The sequence below is a fragment of the Diabrotica virgifera genome, chromosome 3 (assembly GCF_917563875.1).
Source record: "Diabrotica virgifera virgifera chromosome 3, PGI_DIABVI_V3a".
Classification (NCBI taxonomy): Eukaryota; Metazoa; Arthropoda; class Insecta; order Coleoptera; family Chrysomelidae; genus Diabrotica; species Diabrotica virgifera.
The window spans coordinates 253281215-253300431 of record NC_065445.1 but is presented as its reverse complement, the minus strand read 5'-3'; the positions used below and the strand labels follow the sequence as shown (position 1 = coordinate 253300431).

The window sequence follows — 19217 nt, the reverse complement described above, 5'->3', positions numbered from 1 at the left end:
CTTATTAACATCAATAGGTCTAAGTCGAATTTTGCTGTGTTTCGTGTTATTGTAGTCTTTTGTAATTTGAGGCAATGTATCTATCCATTTGTAAGTACCATTAAGACTGAAATACTTGTAAAGTTTTTCCTTCAATGTTCGAATAATTCGTTCACATATGGCTGCTTTTTTAACACTAAAGGTATTATAGTGATTAATACCATGTTTTCTTATGAGGTTTTGAAACTTGGAATTGAAAAATTCTGTACCTTGGTCTGTTTGTAAATTTTTCGGAACTCGTTGAGTTTGATTTAAAATATCTGCAAACGTCTTTGTTATTTCCTCCCCTGTTTTTGTCTTTAATGGTCGAGTCCACACAAATTTTGAAAAACAGTCAATTACGACAAGAATGAGCTTGTAAGATTTATTTTGATTGGCATAGGATCTCATCTCTGCAATATCCATTTGCCATAAATCATCTAGTCCTTTAATGACGGTTCGTCGACGAGGATAATTTTTTCGTGCTGGTTTATGTAATTCGTTGACCAATTGTTGTTTTTCTTTAGACATTATGAATTTAAACTTAAGACGATTGTCCCATGAAGTAATGTTATCTACTGCGTTCTGTAATGTAGGTTACATTTGATTTATTAAGTATTTTCGATGGGAAATTATTTTTCAGGACAACATTTGATTTATTCTCTTGTTAGTCTTATTTACTGTCAAGGTATTTTCTGCAGCTTTTTGTAGATTCAATGCCTTGTTAATCCTATCTACTGTCACGGTATTTTCTCCAACAGATTCTTGTTTTATTGCATTCTGGATACTTACTGCTTTTTGTAAATCATTCATTTCTTTTGTTAAATCAGATATTTTCAAGACAGCCAGTTTATTTGCATCAGATAACTCATTATTTTTTTTATTAAACTTGCTTTCAATCTTACCGATGGAGTTTTGAAAGTCAGAAATTTTTTGTTCAAGTTGAGTATCTTTTGAACTATATTCTTTTTGCATCAAGGTAATCTCTTTTCGCAGAAAATTTTTTATATTTGCAATGTGGTCATCTACATATTTCTTGTTGGAAAGATGTATACCTGATACAGGAGGATCTCGTTTAATATCCTTATTTACTGCATGTATCTGGTTTTGTAAATCTAAAATGGATTGTTTGAAGCCTTCACGCAGCTTTTGAATAGCTTGTTCATTAGAACGATAATGATGACGACCAAACTTATCAACACTCATGTTGGAAATGATGTCTAATCTGACCTAACATTAATATATAATATCTGCTTCACGTAATTCGTTGATAATGGCAACAATTTCGTTACTATGGGATGTGTTTCCTGCTTCTTGGGAAGCAATCAACAATTCGAGTCTATCACATAGTTCATTTGGATCATCCCAATATACATATTCAATAGGATTATCGTTGTAAATCAAATGAGAAGCATCGATGAACCCTGATCCTTTGGAGGTAGATGAAGTTGCTGACGATGATGAACGAGTTGCTTTTACTACTTCTAAAGGCGATTTCTTTGATGTAGTAGACCGAGTTTTCGGTGGTGAACGAGTCGCTTTCTCTTGACCTTCGAGAGACAGTTTCTTTAATCTAGTAGATTTAATTTTCGGTGATTGCTTCTTTGCTTTTTTAGGTTTAAACAACGGTTTGACAATATTAAGATATTTTTCTGCAGTTGCACCGTTAAGATGGCCTATGGAATTGTGATGAACTTCAGTATTATTTAATTCTTTATATTGTTTTAAATCTTCATTTTCATGATTCGTTGATACTGTATCTGAAAAAACATCGTCATCGCTATCTTCTTTTTTCACCTCTTCTTCTGATTTCATCTCTTCCTTTTTGACGTGTTTAAGCTTCTTATTAATAGCATGATGTGAGGATTGTGCAATATCTTTTAGTGGTTTAGTTATGGGTTCAAAGAGTTTATTTAGCGTCTCGTCTTGTTCTGTCCTACCTAGCTTTAATGCCAAATACTTTTTGCGAATGACTCGAGCTAATTCAGCAACTTTACGCTTGCGTGCAGCTACCTCTTTGTCTAACATGTTGTTATGGAATGCGTGTATTTCGATCATAACTACAATTTTATAAACTTGTCGAAGCCTAAACGATATCGTCCGTTAGAAATATCGAAATCCTTAACAATTACGAACGTACCATACCTATCCTGCCAACATTCAGAACAAATTTTTTTAAATTGAACAAATGTCATGTCAGGTGAGACGTGATCATCAAAGACGTGTTTTAAATTGAGCTCATCCTGTTTAAACAATACAATAAGGTTGGCATTATCACGCAGGAGTTGTTTGCCTGCTCGACTGTATGATTGACATATGTATGCACAATCGATATCTTTATGTCTTCCCATACAGTAATATTCACGTATTGTTTGTTGTGGATCCGTAGATACGTCATCAAATATGAATACTGAGTTTGGTTTAGCTTCGTCAGGACTTATTACGTCATCATTGTCTTTAAATGGAAAATAGCCAACCTCTTTCACAGATTCCAACACTTCCTTCAAAAACTGATACTTGGGTTGAAACAACGATTTTGAATATACGTAAACATTTTTGAATTTAGCGCCATTTAGATCAAACAGTAATGCTAGCATAGCATTCGTTTTTCCACATCCGCTTGGGCCACATACGATAGCACGAAAAGAATGTGGTAGCAATACACCATGTTTACTGATTCTTGCCACGTTATCGACAAAATCCAAGTTCTCCACTGCTAGTGTCTTATCTTGTTGAATGACCTTCATATTGTGATTAAGATGTATTTTATGCGCTTGGTTATATAAAGAAATTTTTCAAGAAGCGATTCATTTCAATGTTAGTCGTTCAAGGTGAAGGAGTGTTGAATTCTCTGATCAACAATATACCGTTTGAATTGCATGCCCCTGGTTACCAGTATCTAGGACCTGGAACTAAATTACAGAAACGTCTAGCTCGTGGAGATCCAGGGATAAATCCATTAGATCGAGCTGCGAGAGATCATGATATTGCATATTCTCATAGTAATTCATTGAAAGATAGACATAAAGCAGATTGGGTATTGGAAAACAAAGCGTGGGAACGAGTTACAGCAAACGACGCATCTTTGAGTGAAAAAGCCACTGCCTGGTTGACTACTACAGCAATGAAAGTTAAACGAAAACTAGGTATGGGTATGAAACGTGGTAAAGGTGTTGGTTCATTTAAGCGACACGTGCTACAACCAATTATCAGAACGTTGAAACGAACTCCTCCATCACCAAATTTGCGTAAATCAGCTCTAGTTGCACTTGCAGCAGCTAGAACAGCCGTGAAGAATATAGGTGGGAAAAGAAATGTACGAGTTCCAAGAATCATTCCATTCGAATCAAAATCTGGTGGTATTTTACCTTTAATCCCCATCTTTGCAGGCTTATCAGCTCTTGGTAGTTTGGCTGGTGGTGCAAGTGCCATCGCAAAGACTGTAATTGATTCAAAGAATGCTCAAAAGAAACTAGAAGAGGACAAACGTCATAATACAGCTATGGAACATCTAGGCAAAGGATTATACCTTCGAAAAAACGCTAAAGGAGGCTTTGGATTATATTTAAAAAAGTCAAAAAACTACCTCTGAAGCTACCTAATAGACCTTTAACCAATGTGGACTTGAATAAATTTGTTAAACTACTTAAAATTCCAAATTTTCGTGGTGTGTTTATGAGAGATAATTTACCTCGTAACCCTCGTAAACATGAATGTGCTATAATTAATCTCGACATTTCAACAAACCCTGGTACACATTGGGTAGCTTACAGAAAGATAAACAAAGACATAGAGTATTTTGATTCATATGGCTGCTTGAAGCCACCTCAAGAACTAGTTTCCTATTTGAATGGTGGAAGAATTGTCTATAATAACGATCAATATCAAAGTTATAACCAAATAAACTGTGGACATTTGTGCTTAAAGTTTCTGTATAATGGAAAATATAAGCGCTGATGTCTGGTATGAATTACCACAAGATATTCGCCATGCACTAGAATATTATTTACCTTGCAAGAAAGACTATAAGAAACACGTATGGTGCGATGTTTGTGGGACGATGGAAAGTGTATGTGTATTTTGTAGAATACCGTATTATGAACAAAATATAAATAAGACAAGAAAAACATGTAACATTATTCTAAGAAAAATAAAGAAATGTTTAACATATTTTGGTATTTAACTTACTGCACCTTTTACCTCCTATCAGTCATGTCTCGATTATTGACCCTAACAAGTACTACAAACGAGTTTTCGTTTACTCCTCAAGTGCCTCTTGTGCTTGATCCGCTACGGCAGTATTATGTAGCAGTGTTGGGATTTCATACATTTAATTCAATTCCAAACATTGATGGTGAAAAGTTTTATTTCTATGAGCAGAATGATCGTACAAAGTTGCGTTATATCGAAATTCCATCAGGATCGTATGAAATTACCGATATCGAAGCATACATTCGAAATAAATTAATGGGTATATACAATTCGGTTCAGGAGTTCACTTTAAAACCGAACAACAATACGCTTAAATGTGAAATTTTCTGTCAAGATCATACCATTACTTTCGAGAAAGAAGATAGTCTTGGTAAATTATTGGGTTTCTCCTCAAATAGAGTGTTAAAATCAGGAAAAATGCATTCTTCAGACCAACCTGTAAATATTATAAAAGTATCAAGTCTACTATTTGAATGCAACATTACTGAAGGAGCCTTCTACGAAGACAGACCTGTACACACCATTCTGCATTTTCCGATAAATGTTGATCCAGGTTTTTCTATTGATGAACGTCCTCATAACCCTATATACATACCAATAAGCAGCAGTATACGTGAAATTACCAAAATTACTGTTAGTATAGTCGATCAGGAATTAAGACCTGTCAATTTTAGAGGAGAGAAAAGTACGCTCCATTTGGATTTTAAGGAAACGATATAAATGGGTTTAATTATAAAACAAAACTCTACAAGTCAATATCTATTAGTCTCACACAGATCCTGCATGCGACGTGACGTGTCTGCCGCCAATAAAGCCTTTCTTGTTGCCATTGGATTAAAGCTGAAAGATGTCAAAACGTCAATACATTCGACGGGGGGTTCAACAGCAGGAGCCTCAACCTCATATTTTCGATCTTTACCAAAAACCTCTGTTCGATAATACTATTAGAAAAGAAGAATTTCGGACATATACACCATACATCAAATCATTTAATAATAGTGACGTTGTCGAATTTATCATAAATCAATCAGATGCATTTTTTGGGATACACGAAACGCTGTTGGAAATTAAAGGAAGTATAGAGAAAGTAGGTGATGGCGTGGTTTCTCTTGCACCGAATGCTGGAGCTTTCTTGTTTGATACATGTACGTATATCCAAAGTTCACATGATATGGAAATAGTTAGAGACCCAGGTGTAGTTAGCACTATTCGCAGTTTGTTATGTTATACTCCTGAAGATTCCAAGTTTCTCAGTACTGCAGGATGGAACTATCCGAATAATCCACATATATCGGGAGACAACTTTAGTCTACTGATTCCGATAAAACATATATTCAACATTTTCAACGACTACAATAAATTAACCTATGGCCGTCAAGTGTTTCGATTTGTTCGAGCACGCAATGATAGAGACTGTATTCTAGTGAAAGAACCTAATGCTACAACAACAACAACAGTATCTTTAACTGTTTCCAGCATGGAACTCAAGGTCAAGCATGTCTTTCCCAATGATGATATGAAAATTGAATTAATGACTCCGATTAAGAATAATGTGCCGATAACTATACCTTTCCGTAAATGGGAGCTCAATGAACTACCTTCACTTACGTCAGGATCTCGACGCGAGATATGGAGTGTAAAGACAACTTCATCTGTTGAACGCCCACGCTATGTCATTGTGGCTTTTCAAACTTCTAAACGAGATGACATACACGCTGATCCAACGTTATTTGATCACATTAGAATGTCCAGCGTGCGATTGGTTATTAATGGAGAATACTGGCCTAACGAGAGAATGCAATTGGATTTTGCAAAGAATGACTATGCTATAGCTCACTATAACTATACGGAATTCTTTCCTAGTTATACTCTTTCCTCAACAAAACATCCCATCTTAGATTATGCTGCTTTCAAGAAATATGCCTTATTTGTTTTTGACTGTTCCAAGCAGGATGATACGTCATTCAGATCAGGAACCGTTGATGTTAAACTGGAAATCGAAGCAGATGAAGGTTTTCCGGCAGGCACTCGAGCCTACTGTTTAATTGTTCACGACAGCCTACTCGAATACTTTCCTCTAACAGAAGTTATCAAAAATATTATTTAAGTAGGTTTAAAGAGTACGTCCCTCAGTATCAATCACCACGCTTAATCATGAGGATTGCTCTAGTTGACATACAGGGATTTATGGTAGATGGATGGTTTGTACCCAAGGAACTCAGCATTGAAATTGGTTTTAAACGACATCATTACATATTTACGTCTCCGCACCCGTTTACTTCATTAACTAATCAAGATAAGAAGACAGTATTCTTCTTGGAGAAAAACGTGCATGGCATTCGGTATTCCAATGGTGATGTGGAATATTCCAAAATAAATCAAATACTAGAATCCAAGTTATTGTATGCTGCCGATTACATTTACGTTCGAGGAGAACAAAAAAGCAGATTTTTACAACAGAAATGTAATATGATTGGAGTTTTTCCTACAATTATTGATGTCTGCAAATTTGATTATACGCCTTGCGTTTGTAAATTTGCTCCTGATGCAAACCCCTGTCACGCCAATGGAGTGTTTTTATGTACCGAAAGAAATGTGGATCGACTACGCCAATGGTTTTGTAATACGATATTACCTGTATAATTATGTTTTATAATAAAAATATATAAAAAACTATTGACTTTTAATTAAAACTCCTTATTTACTCATAAATTTTTATATTACGTGTCAAATCCTCTATTTACAATTTTTTTAAAAATAATTTTTAAAATTAAGATAAATACAGGCATTAAAATTAAACATGTCAATGCGAATATATTTTTAATTTCATTTTTCATGTTTCTGCTGGTGGTGTTATCGTCCATGGTTGAATATGTCCTAGTGGATATGTTCTATCGCTAATATGTAGGTTCTCTAATTGTTTGATAATTTTTCTTAAATCCTGATATACTTTAATATCTTTCTGTAACTCAATGAGTTTATCTTGAAACTGTTCAACTTTATGTCTGTACTCACTCAAAGACATGACGCTACTAACAAATTTGTTTTAGTAAAGATACATATCTAATGCCTTTATGACATGATGTTTAATTTTTCTCCATCGCTTAAACATAAATTATGTTACGGTCGTAGATAAAATATAGTATGCAACTTGTAAAGCTTAGATTTCTACACGTGACTGGTTTAAATAACATATTATTTTATGGTCATAGATAAAATATAGTATGCAGCTCGTAACGGTTAGTTTATGGATCAAATAACATATTCGATACTCCCCACACCTTTAACGTATGACAATCTCCAATCAGACCAATGCTAACGAGATGTCACCATCGCTTAAACATACTAAATTATCGGTCGTAGATAAAATATAGTATGCAACACGTAGAGCTTAGATTTCTGCACGTGACTGGCTTAAATAACATAACATATTATGTAAAAGAAGAAGAATAGACAGTTGACAAAAAGAAGAAGAGCGTGGCGACTAGCACAGAACGGAAAATTGTTTTATTTTTAATTTATTTACTATTTTAATTTAAAAATAGCGTCATCTAGCTGCTAATAGCTAAACTATGGTAGATTTCTTTGACGTAATGTCAAGGAAAATTGGATCAAAAATGGCGAATTTAAATAAAAATACTGAAATGGAATAAAAATGGCGAATTGGAATAAGAATGGCGGATTGGTGGCGCCATCTAGTGGAAAATAACTATGGTAGATTCCATCGCTGTGACGTCAGCATCTTTCTCACTCTTACTCATTGGAAAGGTACTTCTCTCTCTAACACATTGATTTCCCTATCTTGATAGTCATACCGGCTTTGATTATCTACTGGGTGGTGACACAGAAATCTGCCAATGCATTAGATGTGTTTGAAAGAAAAGTATTACGTAGGATACTGGGCCCAATAAGTGAAAATAACAACTGGCGAATTAGGTATAATAGAGAAATATACGAGCAATATAGCGAACCAACTCTAGCACAATACACTAAACTGCAGAGATTACGGTGGGCAGGGCACGTGGTCCGCATGCATGAGAATAGAATCCCCAGAAAATTGCTGAATGCAAGAATGCAGGGAAGAAGACCTGTTGGAAGACCTAAAAAGAGATGGGAAGACGAAGTCGATGAGGATGCCAGGAACTTCCTGGGAACGCGTTCATGGAAAAGAACAGCGGTAAATCGAAATGATTGGAGAAGCTTGTTGAAGGAGGCCAAGGCTCGAGTTGGGCGGTAGTGCCATTGGATGGATGGATTATCGAAAATGGCCAAGGATTTTCTAGGAACTCCAGCAACATCTGTACCAGCTTAAAGGCTATTTTCAAGAGAAACTTTAACAATAACAAAGTCAATAAATCGGCTAGGTGTTGACTCCATAAGAATGATAAGAAGTAAGGTTATCTGCCTTAATTCATGGCTTATCAATTCTTTTTTAAAACTGTGCTAAAATGTGTTCTTTAAAATAAAATCTAGTATTTATTATTAGATATTAAAAATATTTCAAGATTTCTTGATTTCTTGACCAAGAAATCTTGGTATTGACATAAAATTTCTTGTCTTGTCTTGAAATCTAAAATTACTTGTCTTGATCTTGTAGCAAGATCTTGACATTTTCAAGAAGTTGGCAACCCCTAGGAATAGCTGTTGACGATGATGATGATTTAGCAAAATATTTATACTTACGGATTTAATAATAATTACCCTTACTTTACTTTATCGTGCCCGGGCATGCCATTCATATGATTTCGGACAGTATCGTTTCCATCTTTGTTGGCGAGCCACGAATCTTCGAGGGTACACCGATGAGGACAGTTTCTCTATGTACGAAGATGTTATATGTTCTGTATTTCTCCACAGTCACAGTTCACATCATCTTGGTCTATTTCCCCCATTTTACAATATTTGATTTTACTGGAGCGACCCCTCTGTTCTCTTCCTGTTCATACCCGTGTTGAGCTGCCCCCCCACTTGCAAAAATTAAAAAACAAATAGCCCTGATTTATGAGCTATTTATGAGCTTTCATATTCCGTAAACTAAAAATTTTGAGCTCGTTCCACTGAGCAGGAATTTAATACTTTAGTGTTACTTAAAAATAGAAATATTGAATCGGTTTTTGCGGCAGAATTACGAGCTATTTATGAGCTCTTGAAATTATATAGTTTCGATTTTTGAGCTCATCCCCTTCACCCCCAAACAACCCTTTATTGATTTAACTTAAGAGAAAAATGCTGAGAAAACTTAAAATATATCGTATTGCGGATATAATAATTCCTTATATACTCTAAGAATAAACTATTAAATCACGTGCATTTCGTTTATTGAGCTACAACCCCTTCGCAAGAAAGCCACCCTATCTTCCCGGTTTAAGAGAAAGTTGTACTTAAATGCATTAAATTAATTATTTGTCGACTACATATCATTTAATAATTTATAAGCTTCCAAATTACGTGCATTTAGATCAGTAAATTGCAATTTATTTTGTATAGTGCAGTCACTGAAGGTAAAAATCAACGATTACCTTCAATTTCGGTGAACCTTCATCGATTTTCACGAAAATTGGTCAGTGGTTAGAGGATACCTCAAGAAACAAAGGTGACATGGTACCACCTTGCGCCTTTACCCTGAGGGTGGATACCGCCCCTTCTCGGGGGTGAAAATTATTTTATAAAAAATAACTGCACAAATCTATAAAAGAACAAATTATAAAGTTATTAAAATAGTTCAATACCTTTTAAGTTATTAAAGATCAAAAATTTTAATTATTCGTGAAAAAAATGCATGTTTTGAAGCGGTTTTTCGTAAATCACTGAAAAACTGTAAGTTTTTACAAAAAAGTTAATAGTAGTTTAATTCGTATAGCTTATATTCTAAGAGTAAACTCTTAAATCACGCGCCTTTCGATTATTGAGCTACAACCCCTTCCCAAGAAAACCATCCCATATTCCCGGCTTAAGAGAGAGTTGTACTTAAAATAATTTAAATTAATTATTTGGCGACTAGATATCGTTTAATAATTTATGAGCTCGCAAAATATACGCATCTCAATTACTGAATTGCCAGTTTCTTTCTATAGTGCAGTCACTGAAGGTAAAAATCAACTATGACCTTCAATTTCGGTAAATCTACATTCATTTTCACGAAAATTGGTGAGCGGATTTTGATGCTATCAACTTTTTCTTGAGCTCATTTTTGATAGGTATTTCTAAGTACTTTGACAAGTATTTAGTACCTAAGTGATATAATCTCTTTCCCGTTATTTAAGCTTGAATCCTTAGATTTTAACAGTCGCAGAAAAAAATATACATTTAATTACCAATAACTTACTTTAAATTAACATTAAAGGGTTTTTCAAGTAAGCAATTTATTATATTTTATTATTAGCTTCAATTTTAGTGATGAAAACTTTTTTGTAAAAACTTACAGTTTTTGAGTTATTTATGAAAAATCGCTGTAAAGCATGCATTTTCTTTCACAAAAATTAAAATATTTGATCTTTAATAACTCAAAAAGTATTGATTTATTAATAACATTATATAACAAATTTTGCTTACAATTTGTCCCTCTCTCGATTTGTGGGGTTATTTTTAATAAAGTAATTTTCACCCCGAGAAGGGGTGACATATACCCCAGGCTAAAACTGCAAGTTGTTATTGTCAATTCGTGAAAATGAATGGAGATTTACCGAAATCGAAGGTCATAATTGATTTTTACCTTCAGTGACTGCACTATAGAAAGAAAATGGCAAATCAATAATTGAAATGCGTATCTTTTGCGAGCTCATAAATTAATAAACGATATGTTGTCGCCAAATAATTAATTTAAATTATTTTAAGTACAACTCTCTCTTAAGCCGGGAATATGGGATGGTTTTCTTGCTAAAGGGTTGTAGCTCTATAATCGAAAGGCGCGTGATTTAATTTCAAGAGCTCATAAATAGCTCGTAATTCTGCCGCAAAAACCGATTCAATATTCCTATTTTTAAGTAGTGGGGGGGCTGACTCAGCCCCCCCCACTAAAGTATTAAATTCCTGCTCAGTGGAACGAGCACAAAATTTTTAGTTTGCGGAATATGAAATCTCATAAATAGCTCATAAAAGAGGGCTACTTGTTTTTTGATTTTTGCAAGTGGGGGGGGGGCAGCTCAACACGGGTCCTGTTCATAGTTTTCCACGTTTTAAAGTCTAGGTTTTGGCCGGTTCATTGAACCTGCGGAACAGGAAAATACTCAGATCACTGTTCCAAGGAAGCTTTTCCTAGATTTTAGTCGCTTTCGTGGTGTTCGGGCTTTCTATAAGGCATGCCGGTTTTCCGTGATCTGTTTTTTCTGTGTTCTGCAAAACCTCTCCAGGTTAAGGGTTCTGCAAACCCCCATGTTTTATATAGATTTGAGAGTGGCGGTGGTTTCATTTGGAGTTTTCGCTTGGCTTCCTCTGCGCGAAGATGGAAGGCGCAGACTTGGGCTTTAGATGGAGTTGGTCTCAGAGAGTTCTGCAGATAGTGTCTCTCATTGTTTTTAAGTCATTATCGAGTTCCTCCTCCACTTTTCTTTTCTATTTCGTAAAAGACTATTTGCTTGAACACATATTGCGAGATCGTCAGCTTAGAGGAAGTGCTTGGTTTCAGTCGGTATGGGATGGTTGTTTGTATGTTACCGGCCAAACCCTATTTCAGGACAAACTTGTTTGGCCTAGGCCAAACTAGTTTGTCCTAAATGCGTTAGGATAAACTAGTTTGGCCTTGGCCAAATTAGTTTATCCTGATATTAATACGGAAATTGCAGGACCCACTAATAGTACGGTCTAGTGTCTAGTATAAGCATTATAGTATACACACAAAGCCACAATAAAAAGATAAACTGAATAAAATACTCTGTAATTGAAAAATAATCATTTTTATTAAAACGATAACGAATCGTCGTTAAAATTAATGGACAATCGGTAATACAAACAATCATATTTTAAAAAATAAGTGTTTTTTTAAAGCAATAATTATTACTCAATTATAAAAATTATTATTTATTTTTTCATGGAGTGTTTTGGTGACAATTCGAATTGCGGAGTATAATTGCCTTTTTGCACTTGCATCTGTTTGTGGAACAGTTTTTGTTCCAGCTGCATTTGACAAAACCTTGTCCGATCCAACTGAATCTCTCGTAACTGCAACCCTTAGCGATATTTTAGAGATAATTTATCTAACTTTATTGGGTATTCATGTCTCCAAAAGATTTTTAATTGTTTTTAGATCAGAATTCGACATTTGACATCAAACTTCTTTAGAGGTAGTAGATATAAACTAATTCACTGAAATATCGTTAAAGGTTGCAGCTACGCGAGGTTCGGTTGGATCAGGACAAGGTTTTGTTAAATGTAGCTGCAATAAAAACTGTTCCACAAACAGATGCAAGAGCAAGAACACAATGATAACCCGCAATTCTAAATGTCACCAAAACACTCCGTGGAAAAATAAATATTGTTTATTATTGAGGTATAATAGGGAACTTGCACATTTTTTTATTACATTATAATGTTCAGTTTTGTATAAAAATGAGATTTCCAAAATTTCACGCTTCAAAAACTCATAATAACTTAGAAGTACAAATTTAAAGTCTTCTTTATCTTAAAATAGTTCAAATGACCCGTAACGTCACAGAGTTTGACTATGTGGTTCAGTTTAAGGTTATATTTACGTATATTCTTCTTCTTTTTCTTTAGTTTATTGGCCTCCACCTACTTGGGTATTTAGCCAGGTCGTCGTCGGGGAATAAAGGAAAAATATTTATATTCTAATGACATTTATCGTATGTCACTGTAATAAAATATACCAGTTTGTTGAGATTTCAGTTTAATACAGTTTTTGAAGGAAAGGAAAGAAGGTTTACTATTGAAAATAAAACCATTTTGTAAAAGTACAAATTTTCTATGAATAGTTCGAACGATCAAAAACATTTGTAACGTCACATAACCGTATTTTCTACTGACGTTTATAATGTCTAATCCAAAATTATATATGCAATTGGTGTAGAGTGTAATATAATGTAAAGATACAACCCAGTGACGTCACGACGCGTTTTGGGGTGGCTGGTATAAGTTGAATTTTTAGTCGTCTTTAGGGGCCAAATAAAAGACAAACAAAACTTTTTTATTTTTGATACAGGTTCTAAATTATGTTCTGTTGTGATTTATACCATTTTTTTCGAATTTAAAATTTTATGCAAGTTCCCTATTATTAAGGTTTTTATAAAAAACACTGATTATTTATAATAGAATTATGGAAGTTGGACAAATGCCAGACGAATGGAGAAGCAGTATACTACCACCTGTCTACAAAACCAAGGGAGATATACAGCAGTCTACAAACTACAGGGCTATAAAACTGCTTAGCCACACCATGAAAATATGGGAGAGAGTAATTGATAGACGGATACGTGAAGAGACCGACATATCCGAGAATCAATTTGGCTTTATGCAGGGCAGATCAACAACAGACGCAATTTTCATTATAAGGCAGTTGATGGAAAAATACAGGAGTAAAGAAACAAACGCTCATATGGTATTCATTGATCTTGAGAAAGCATAATATGCTTTCATCATATGCTAATATCATATTATGATAGAGTTCCTCGAGAGATCCTGTGGTGGGCACTCAATAAGAAAGGAGTCCCTGGTGCAGATGTAAAGATTGTGAGGGATATGTATGAGGGAGTAACGACTAGTGTTAGGACAGGTGTGGGAGAGACTGATAAATTTCATGTGAAAGTAGGATTGCACCAAGGCTCGGTGCTTAGTCCGCATTTATTCTCATTAGTTTTGGACCATATAACAGCGAAAATACAGGGTAATATTCCATGGTGCTTAATATATGCTGATGCTGTCGTGTTAGTAGTAAATAGTGAAAGAGATTTAGAACAAAAACTGGAACAGTGGAGGCAAGCTCTGGAGGAAAAATGTTTAAAACTTAGTAGGACAAAGACAGAGTATTTGGAATGTTCATTTAAAGATGGAGTTACTACAAGTAAAATGGTATCTTTGGATGGTGAACTGATTGTAAAAAGCAATAGTTTAAGTATCTGGGATCGGTATTACAGAGTAATGGAAAAATAGATGGAGATGCATGCAGTAGAATTAGGGCTGGATGGATGAAGTGGAAGGAAGCGAGTGGTGTGTTGTGTGACAGAAAAGTTCCAATGAAGCTGAAAGGAAAATTCTATAAAACAGCCATAAGACCGGCTATGATGTACGGAACTCAATGTTGGGCAGTGAAAAAGAAAGAGGAACAACGAATGCATGTGGCGGAGATGAGAATGCTTAGATGGATGAGTGGAGTGACAAGAAAGGATAAAACTAAAAATGAGTATATTAGGGGAAGTCTAGGTATGGCACCAATTGATGCCAAAATGAGAGAGCATAGGTTGAGATGGTTCGGTAATGTTCAACGTCGAGACGTTAATCATCCAATACGAAGAGTAGCTGAAGTGCAGATTTCTGGAAGGAGTAGGAGAGGAAGACGAAAGAAGACGTGGGGGGAGACGATTAGGCAGGACATGTTGGTAAAGGGGATTAATATTGACATTATCCAGGATAGAATTGTGTGGAGAAATGCAATTAGGGAAGCCGACCCTGCATAGGGATAAGGCAAAAAGAATGATGACTGATTATTAAATAATATTATTGTATTACCAATAATTGTCCATTAATCTAGTCAAGTTTATTTATTTATTTTGATGTTATAGGTATATTATAAAGGGCTTACTAGTTTATCCTGTAGTGTCCGTATTAATATCAGGATAAACTAGTTTGTCCGGAACGCCTTAGGATAAACTAGTTTGACCTGAACGCGAAACAACGTTGGCCAAACTAGTTTGTCCTGAAATCGGGTTTGGCTGGAATTATTGGAAATAGGCCGTATATTGGAAAGCATCGGTGCTAAAACGCTTCCCTGTGGGAGGCCGTTCTTTTTAACTCTCCACCTACTTACTTCGCCCTGCAGCATGGCGAAAAACGTCTGTTTTGTAGTAAAGAATATACGATCTTTCCTAGATAGTGGTCATTGAGAGTGTAGTACAATTTGTGGAGCAATGTTTTGTGCCTTACTGTGTCATAGTCTGCTGTCAAGTCTACGAAAGCAGCCCCTGTTATGAGATTTTCTTCAAAGCCCTCTTCAATGTGTTCTGTTAGTGCGTGGACTTGACCGGTGCAGGATTTGCCAGGTCTGAATGATTTTGTGTGTGCTTTCCTGGATAATAACTGAGTAATCACCCTAAATAAATAAACAGAAGGAAAGATCTATAACTAATATTAAAATTTTAAATTACTATAAAATCGATCCTAAACATATATAATAAATAAAGGCGGTGTCATTAGGAGAAAAAGAAAACGGTAAGATTTATTTCCTAGTGTTGTTTTGAAACGACAGTGACAAATGGATCCCGGGAAGTTACGCCCAAGAAGTTTGCGATATTTTTCGTTATAAACGATGCGATGTAACTACCGTTACCATTGGGCTATAAAAGTAAATGTTTCGTGAAAAGTTCTCTTTGTGTTTTTGTGATACAAAATTGTAAATTGATATCAAAATTATATGTAATATATTGGCTACGATTGTGTGTGCATTACACGATTATGTTTTTAAAAATGCAACAAAAACCTACTTGAGAACAATTTTTTTTACTGAAGTTTGGGATTAATAATATTAATAAAAATCAACTATTCTAAATGGGAAATAAGCCACAATTAACTAAAAAAAAATTATTTTATTAACGTTTCGACGACCAAATCGGATGCCGTTGTCAAAATATAAAATATTCAGTGATGTTTTGTATTTTGACAACGGCATCCGATTTGTACGTCGAAACGTTAATAAAATCATTTTTTTAGTTAATTGTGGTTTATTTCCCATTTAGAATAGTTGATTACAAAAATGCCACAAGGAAATAGAATCAGAACAACATTTAATTAATAATACTAATTAGCGCGTCAAACTGAGATAACTACTGAGTATATAAAAAGGGTAAAACAACTGCTTCGTTCACACCTTAACAGTAGAAATTTGGCACTAAACACCTACGCATGTTACCCGCTTAGCTATTCATTTGGCATTGTTAAGTGATCAAAAACGGATATAGAAAATCTTCAGCGAAAAGTAAGAACACCTCACAAAGGCACAAAAACACCATCCTCGAAGGGCAATAGAAAGAACGACATTACCGCGGCATTTAGGAGGAAGAGGACTTATGGATGTAGGTGAGCAATTAGATAAACAAATTGTTAATTTAATAGCTTATTTTTAGATCCAGATCATGTACTCTATATCGCGCTAATAATAAATGACACAACACCGATCAAACTGAGGAAACCAGAAATGCACATAAACCACCTTAAAAAGGACACAAAAATGCGCACCTGGATGGGTAAACCTCTGTACGGGCGACATCCCAATGAGGTCATCCATGACTTTCTCGACAATACAGCGTTGAACTATTGGTTGACATCAGGAAAAATGTTCCCTGAAACAGAATGTTTATTACTAGCCATTCAGGATCAGGCTATACCAACCAAACATTACATGAAATATATCATCAAAGACCCTCAGGTCAAAAACATCAAATGCCTATATGGATGTCAAGCGCAAGAAACCATCAAACGTTTTACCAGGCTCTGCCAGACATTTACTGCAACTGAATACAAGGAACGGCATGACTCAGTAGGAAATATCCTTGGTCAAGAGATTGCTATCAAGCTGGGACTTCTCCAAACGGACCATCTCTCATATTATCAATATGTTCCTGTGAGTATGCTTGAGAATGACAACTACAAGCTATAATCGGACCGCACTGTACTCACAGATTAAACAGAGGTACCTAATAGAGCAGATCTCGTCATCATCATCATCCAGCCTCAAAAGTCCACTGCTGAACATAGGCCTCCTCCCCTCGTTTCCAACCCCATCTATCCTGCGCTGCTCTCATCCAGTGTTTATTTACCTGTCTTAAGTCGTCAGTCTATCTTGTAGGCGGTAGATCGACGCTTCTCTTGTCTTCTCTTGGCCTCCATTCCAATAACCTCTTCGTCCATCGCCCATCCGTCATTCTGGCTATGTGTCCTGTCCATCTCTACTTCAACCTGGCTATCCTCTCGATGACGTCAGTCACCTTTGTTCTTCTCCTGATTTCTTCGTTTCTGATTTTGTCTCGCAGAGTTACTCCTAACATTGACCGCTCCATTCTTCTCTGCGTGACTTTTAGTTTGGTAGCCGAGGCTTTAGTTAAGGTAAGTGTTTCTGATCCGTACATCAAGACTGGGAGGACGCACTGATCAAATTCCTTTCTCTTTAGGCATGTGAGCAACTCACTTTTAAAAGTTTCTCTCAGTTTTCCATATGCTGCCCACTCAAGACCGATTTTTCTCTTCAGTTCATGAGTTTGGTTATCCCTGCCAATCGTAATTTCATGTCCCAGGTATTTATATACATCTACGAGTTCTATTTCCTTCCCAACAATACTGATGTTCTGGTTGGGTACCAAACCCAAACTGATGTTCTGGTTGGGATGTTCTGGGTCTGGGGTTTGGTACTCAGATCTCGTACTAGCTAATAAATTAACAAGACAAACAACACTAATTGATGTGGCGATACCTAACAACAATAATTTACGTACTAGATTTACTGAAAATATCACCAGGTACATAGATCTGGAAATTCAGATACGAAGACAATAAATAATGCAAAGAACCCAGATTATACCGATTGTTATGTCTACTACTAGAGTCATTCCGAAGAACCTCCTCGAAAACAAATAAAAGCTGTGTCTAAATGAACGTCTCATATAACTTTTTCAAATTTTCACTTGTTCTTCTGGTCCAAACGCCTTTCTTCATTTTTACTTCAAATATTTTCTTTTGGTTTCTTATAGAATTGAAATACCTTTTAAATGACCTCGCGCACGACCTCTACTCTCATTTTAAAAACATGGTTGGCGGCACAACGCGTGTTACAATTCTCCGCCACTGGTTCGAATGAGTAGGGAAATAATTAAATTGGCTAATAATGTTTTGCGTCGTTTCAACCACTCTTTAAAACGACAATGTCGTCGCCATGTTGCTACCTTTCGGGATAATTCGCTTAATTAAATTTTAACTGGATGCGACAAAGCGCTAAAAGGTTTTTTTAATTATACATTTTATTCCACCTGTTCCATTCACGTTCAAAGGTATCAAATTTCGTCAAACGTCTGCATGTAAACAAAAAATATTGATCATCCCATTCAGTTTTTGATTTACCATGAACAACACTTCCATTTAGAACTTTTTCCGTTGATTTTAATAACAACTTCAAAATTACACCACCGCACAACAGAGCTTGTCCAATTTTCACAAAAAGCTTTTCACTTTTCACATGCATAATGGAAATTGATGGTTGATATGAACTTAGCGAATATGTGACAATAAAAATATGAAACGCTTGGGAACAACAGAAAAGCGGGAAAAACGAATCGAGGGACGACATTGATTTATGGGAAAATACTTTTAAATTATGAAGCTTGCCCGATGTATTTAAGAAAATTGAAATCCGTGCCTTTTATTTTTGTTGTTGGGTTATCTTATAATTAAATCACAGATCAGGGCCTAGATTCCGTGCACTGTAGATATCTACACGTCGCTTTCTATCGATGTCAATTTTTTAAAAGTTTTGCTAGGTTATACTCTAATTGATGCTGAAGTGACATTTAGTAAAACAAGAAAATATTTGAATTAAAACTAAAAATTAAAATATATTGACATCGCGCCGATCGCTTTCTATCAATTTTTAGTTTTAATTTAGAATTTTTAGTTTTAATTCAAATATTTTCTTGTTTTACTAAGTGTCACTTCAGCATCAATTAGAGTATAACCTAGCAAAACTAGAAAATAATTCAATTAAAGCTAAAAATTCAAATATTTTTACAAAAATTGACATCGATAGAAAGCGACGTGTAGATATCTACAGTGCACGG

General features: G+C 35.3%; 1 protein-coding gene across 1 annotated transcript; it reads left to right on the top strand.

Moving 5' to 3' along the window:
* The first annotated feature begins 5077 nt into the window (after positions 1-5077).
* On the top strand, positions 5078-6337 carry LOC126882721 (uncharacterized). The gene has a single exon (XM_050647709.1). It carries the CDS (start codon positions 5078-5080, stop codon positions 6335-6337), a length of 1260 nt encoding a protein of 419 aa, XP_050503666.1.
* Positions 6338-19217: the final 12880 nt, after the last annotated feature.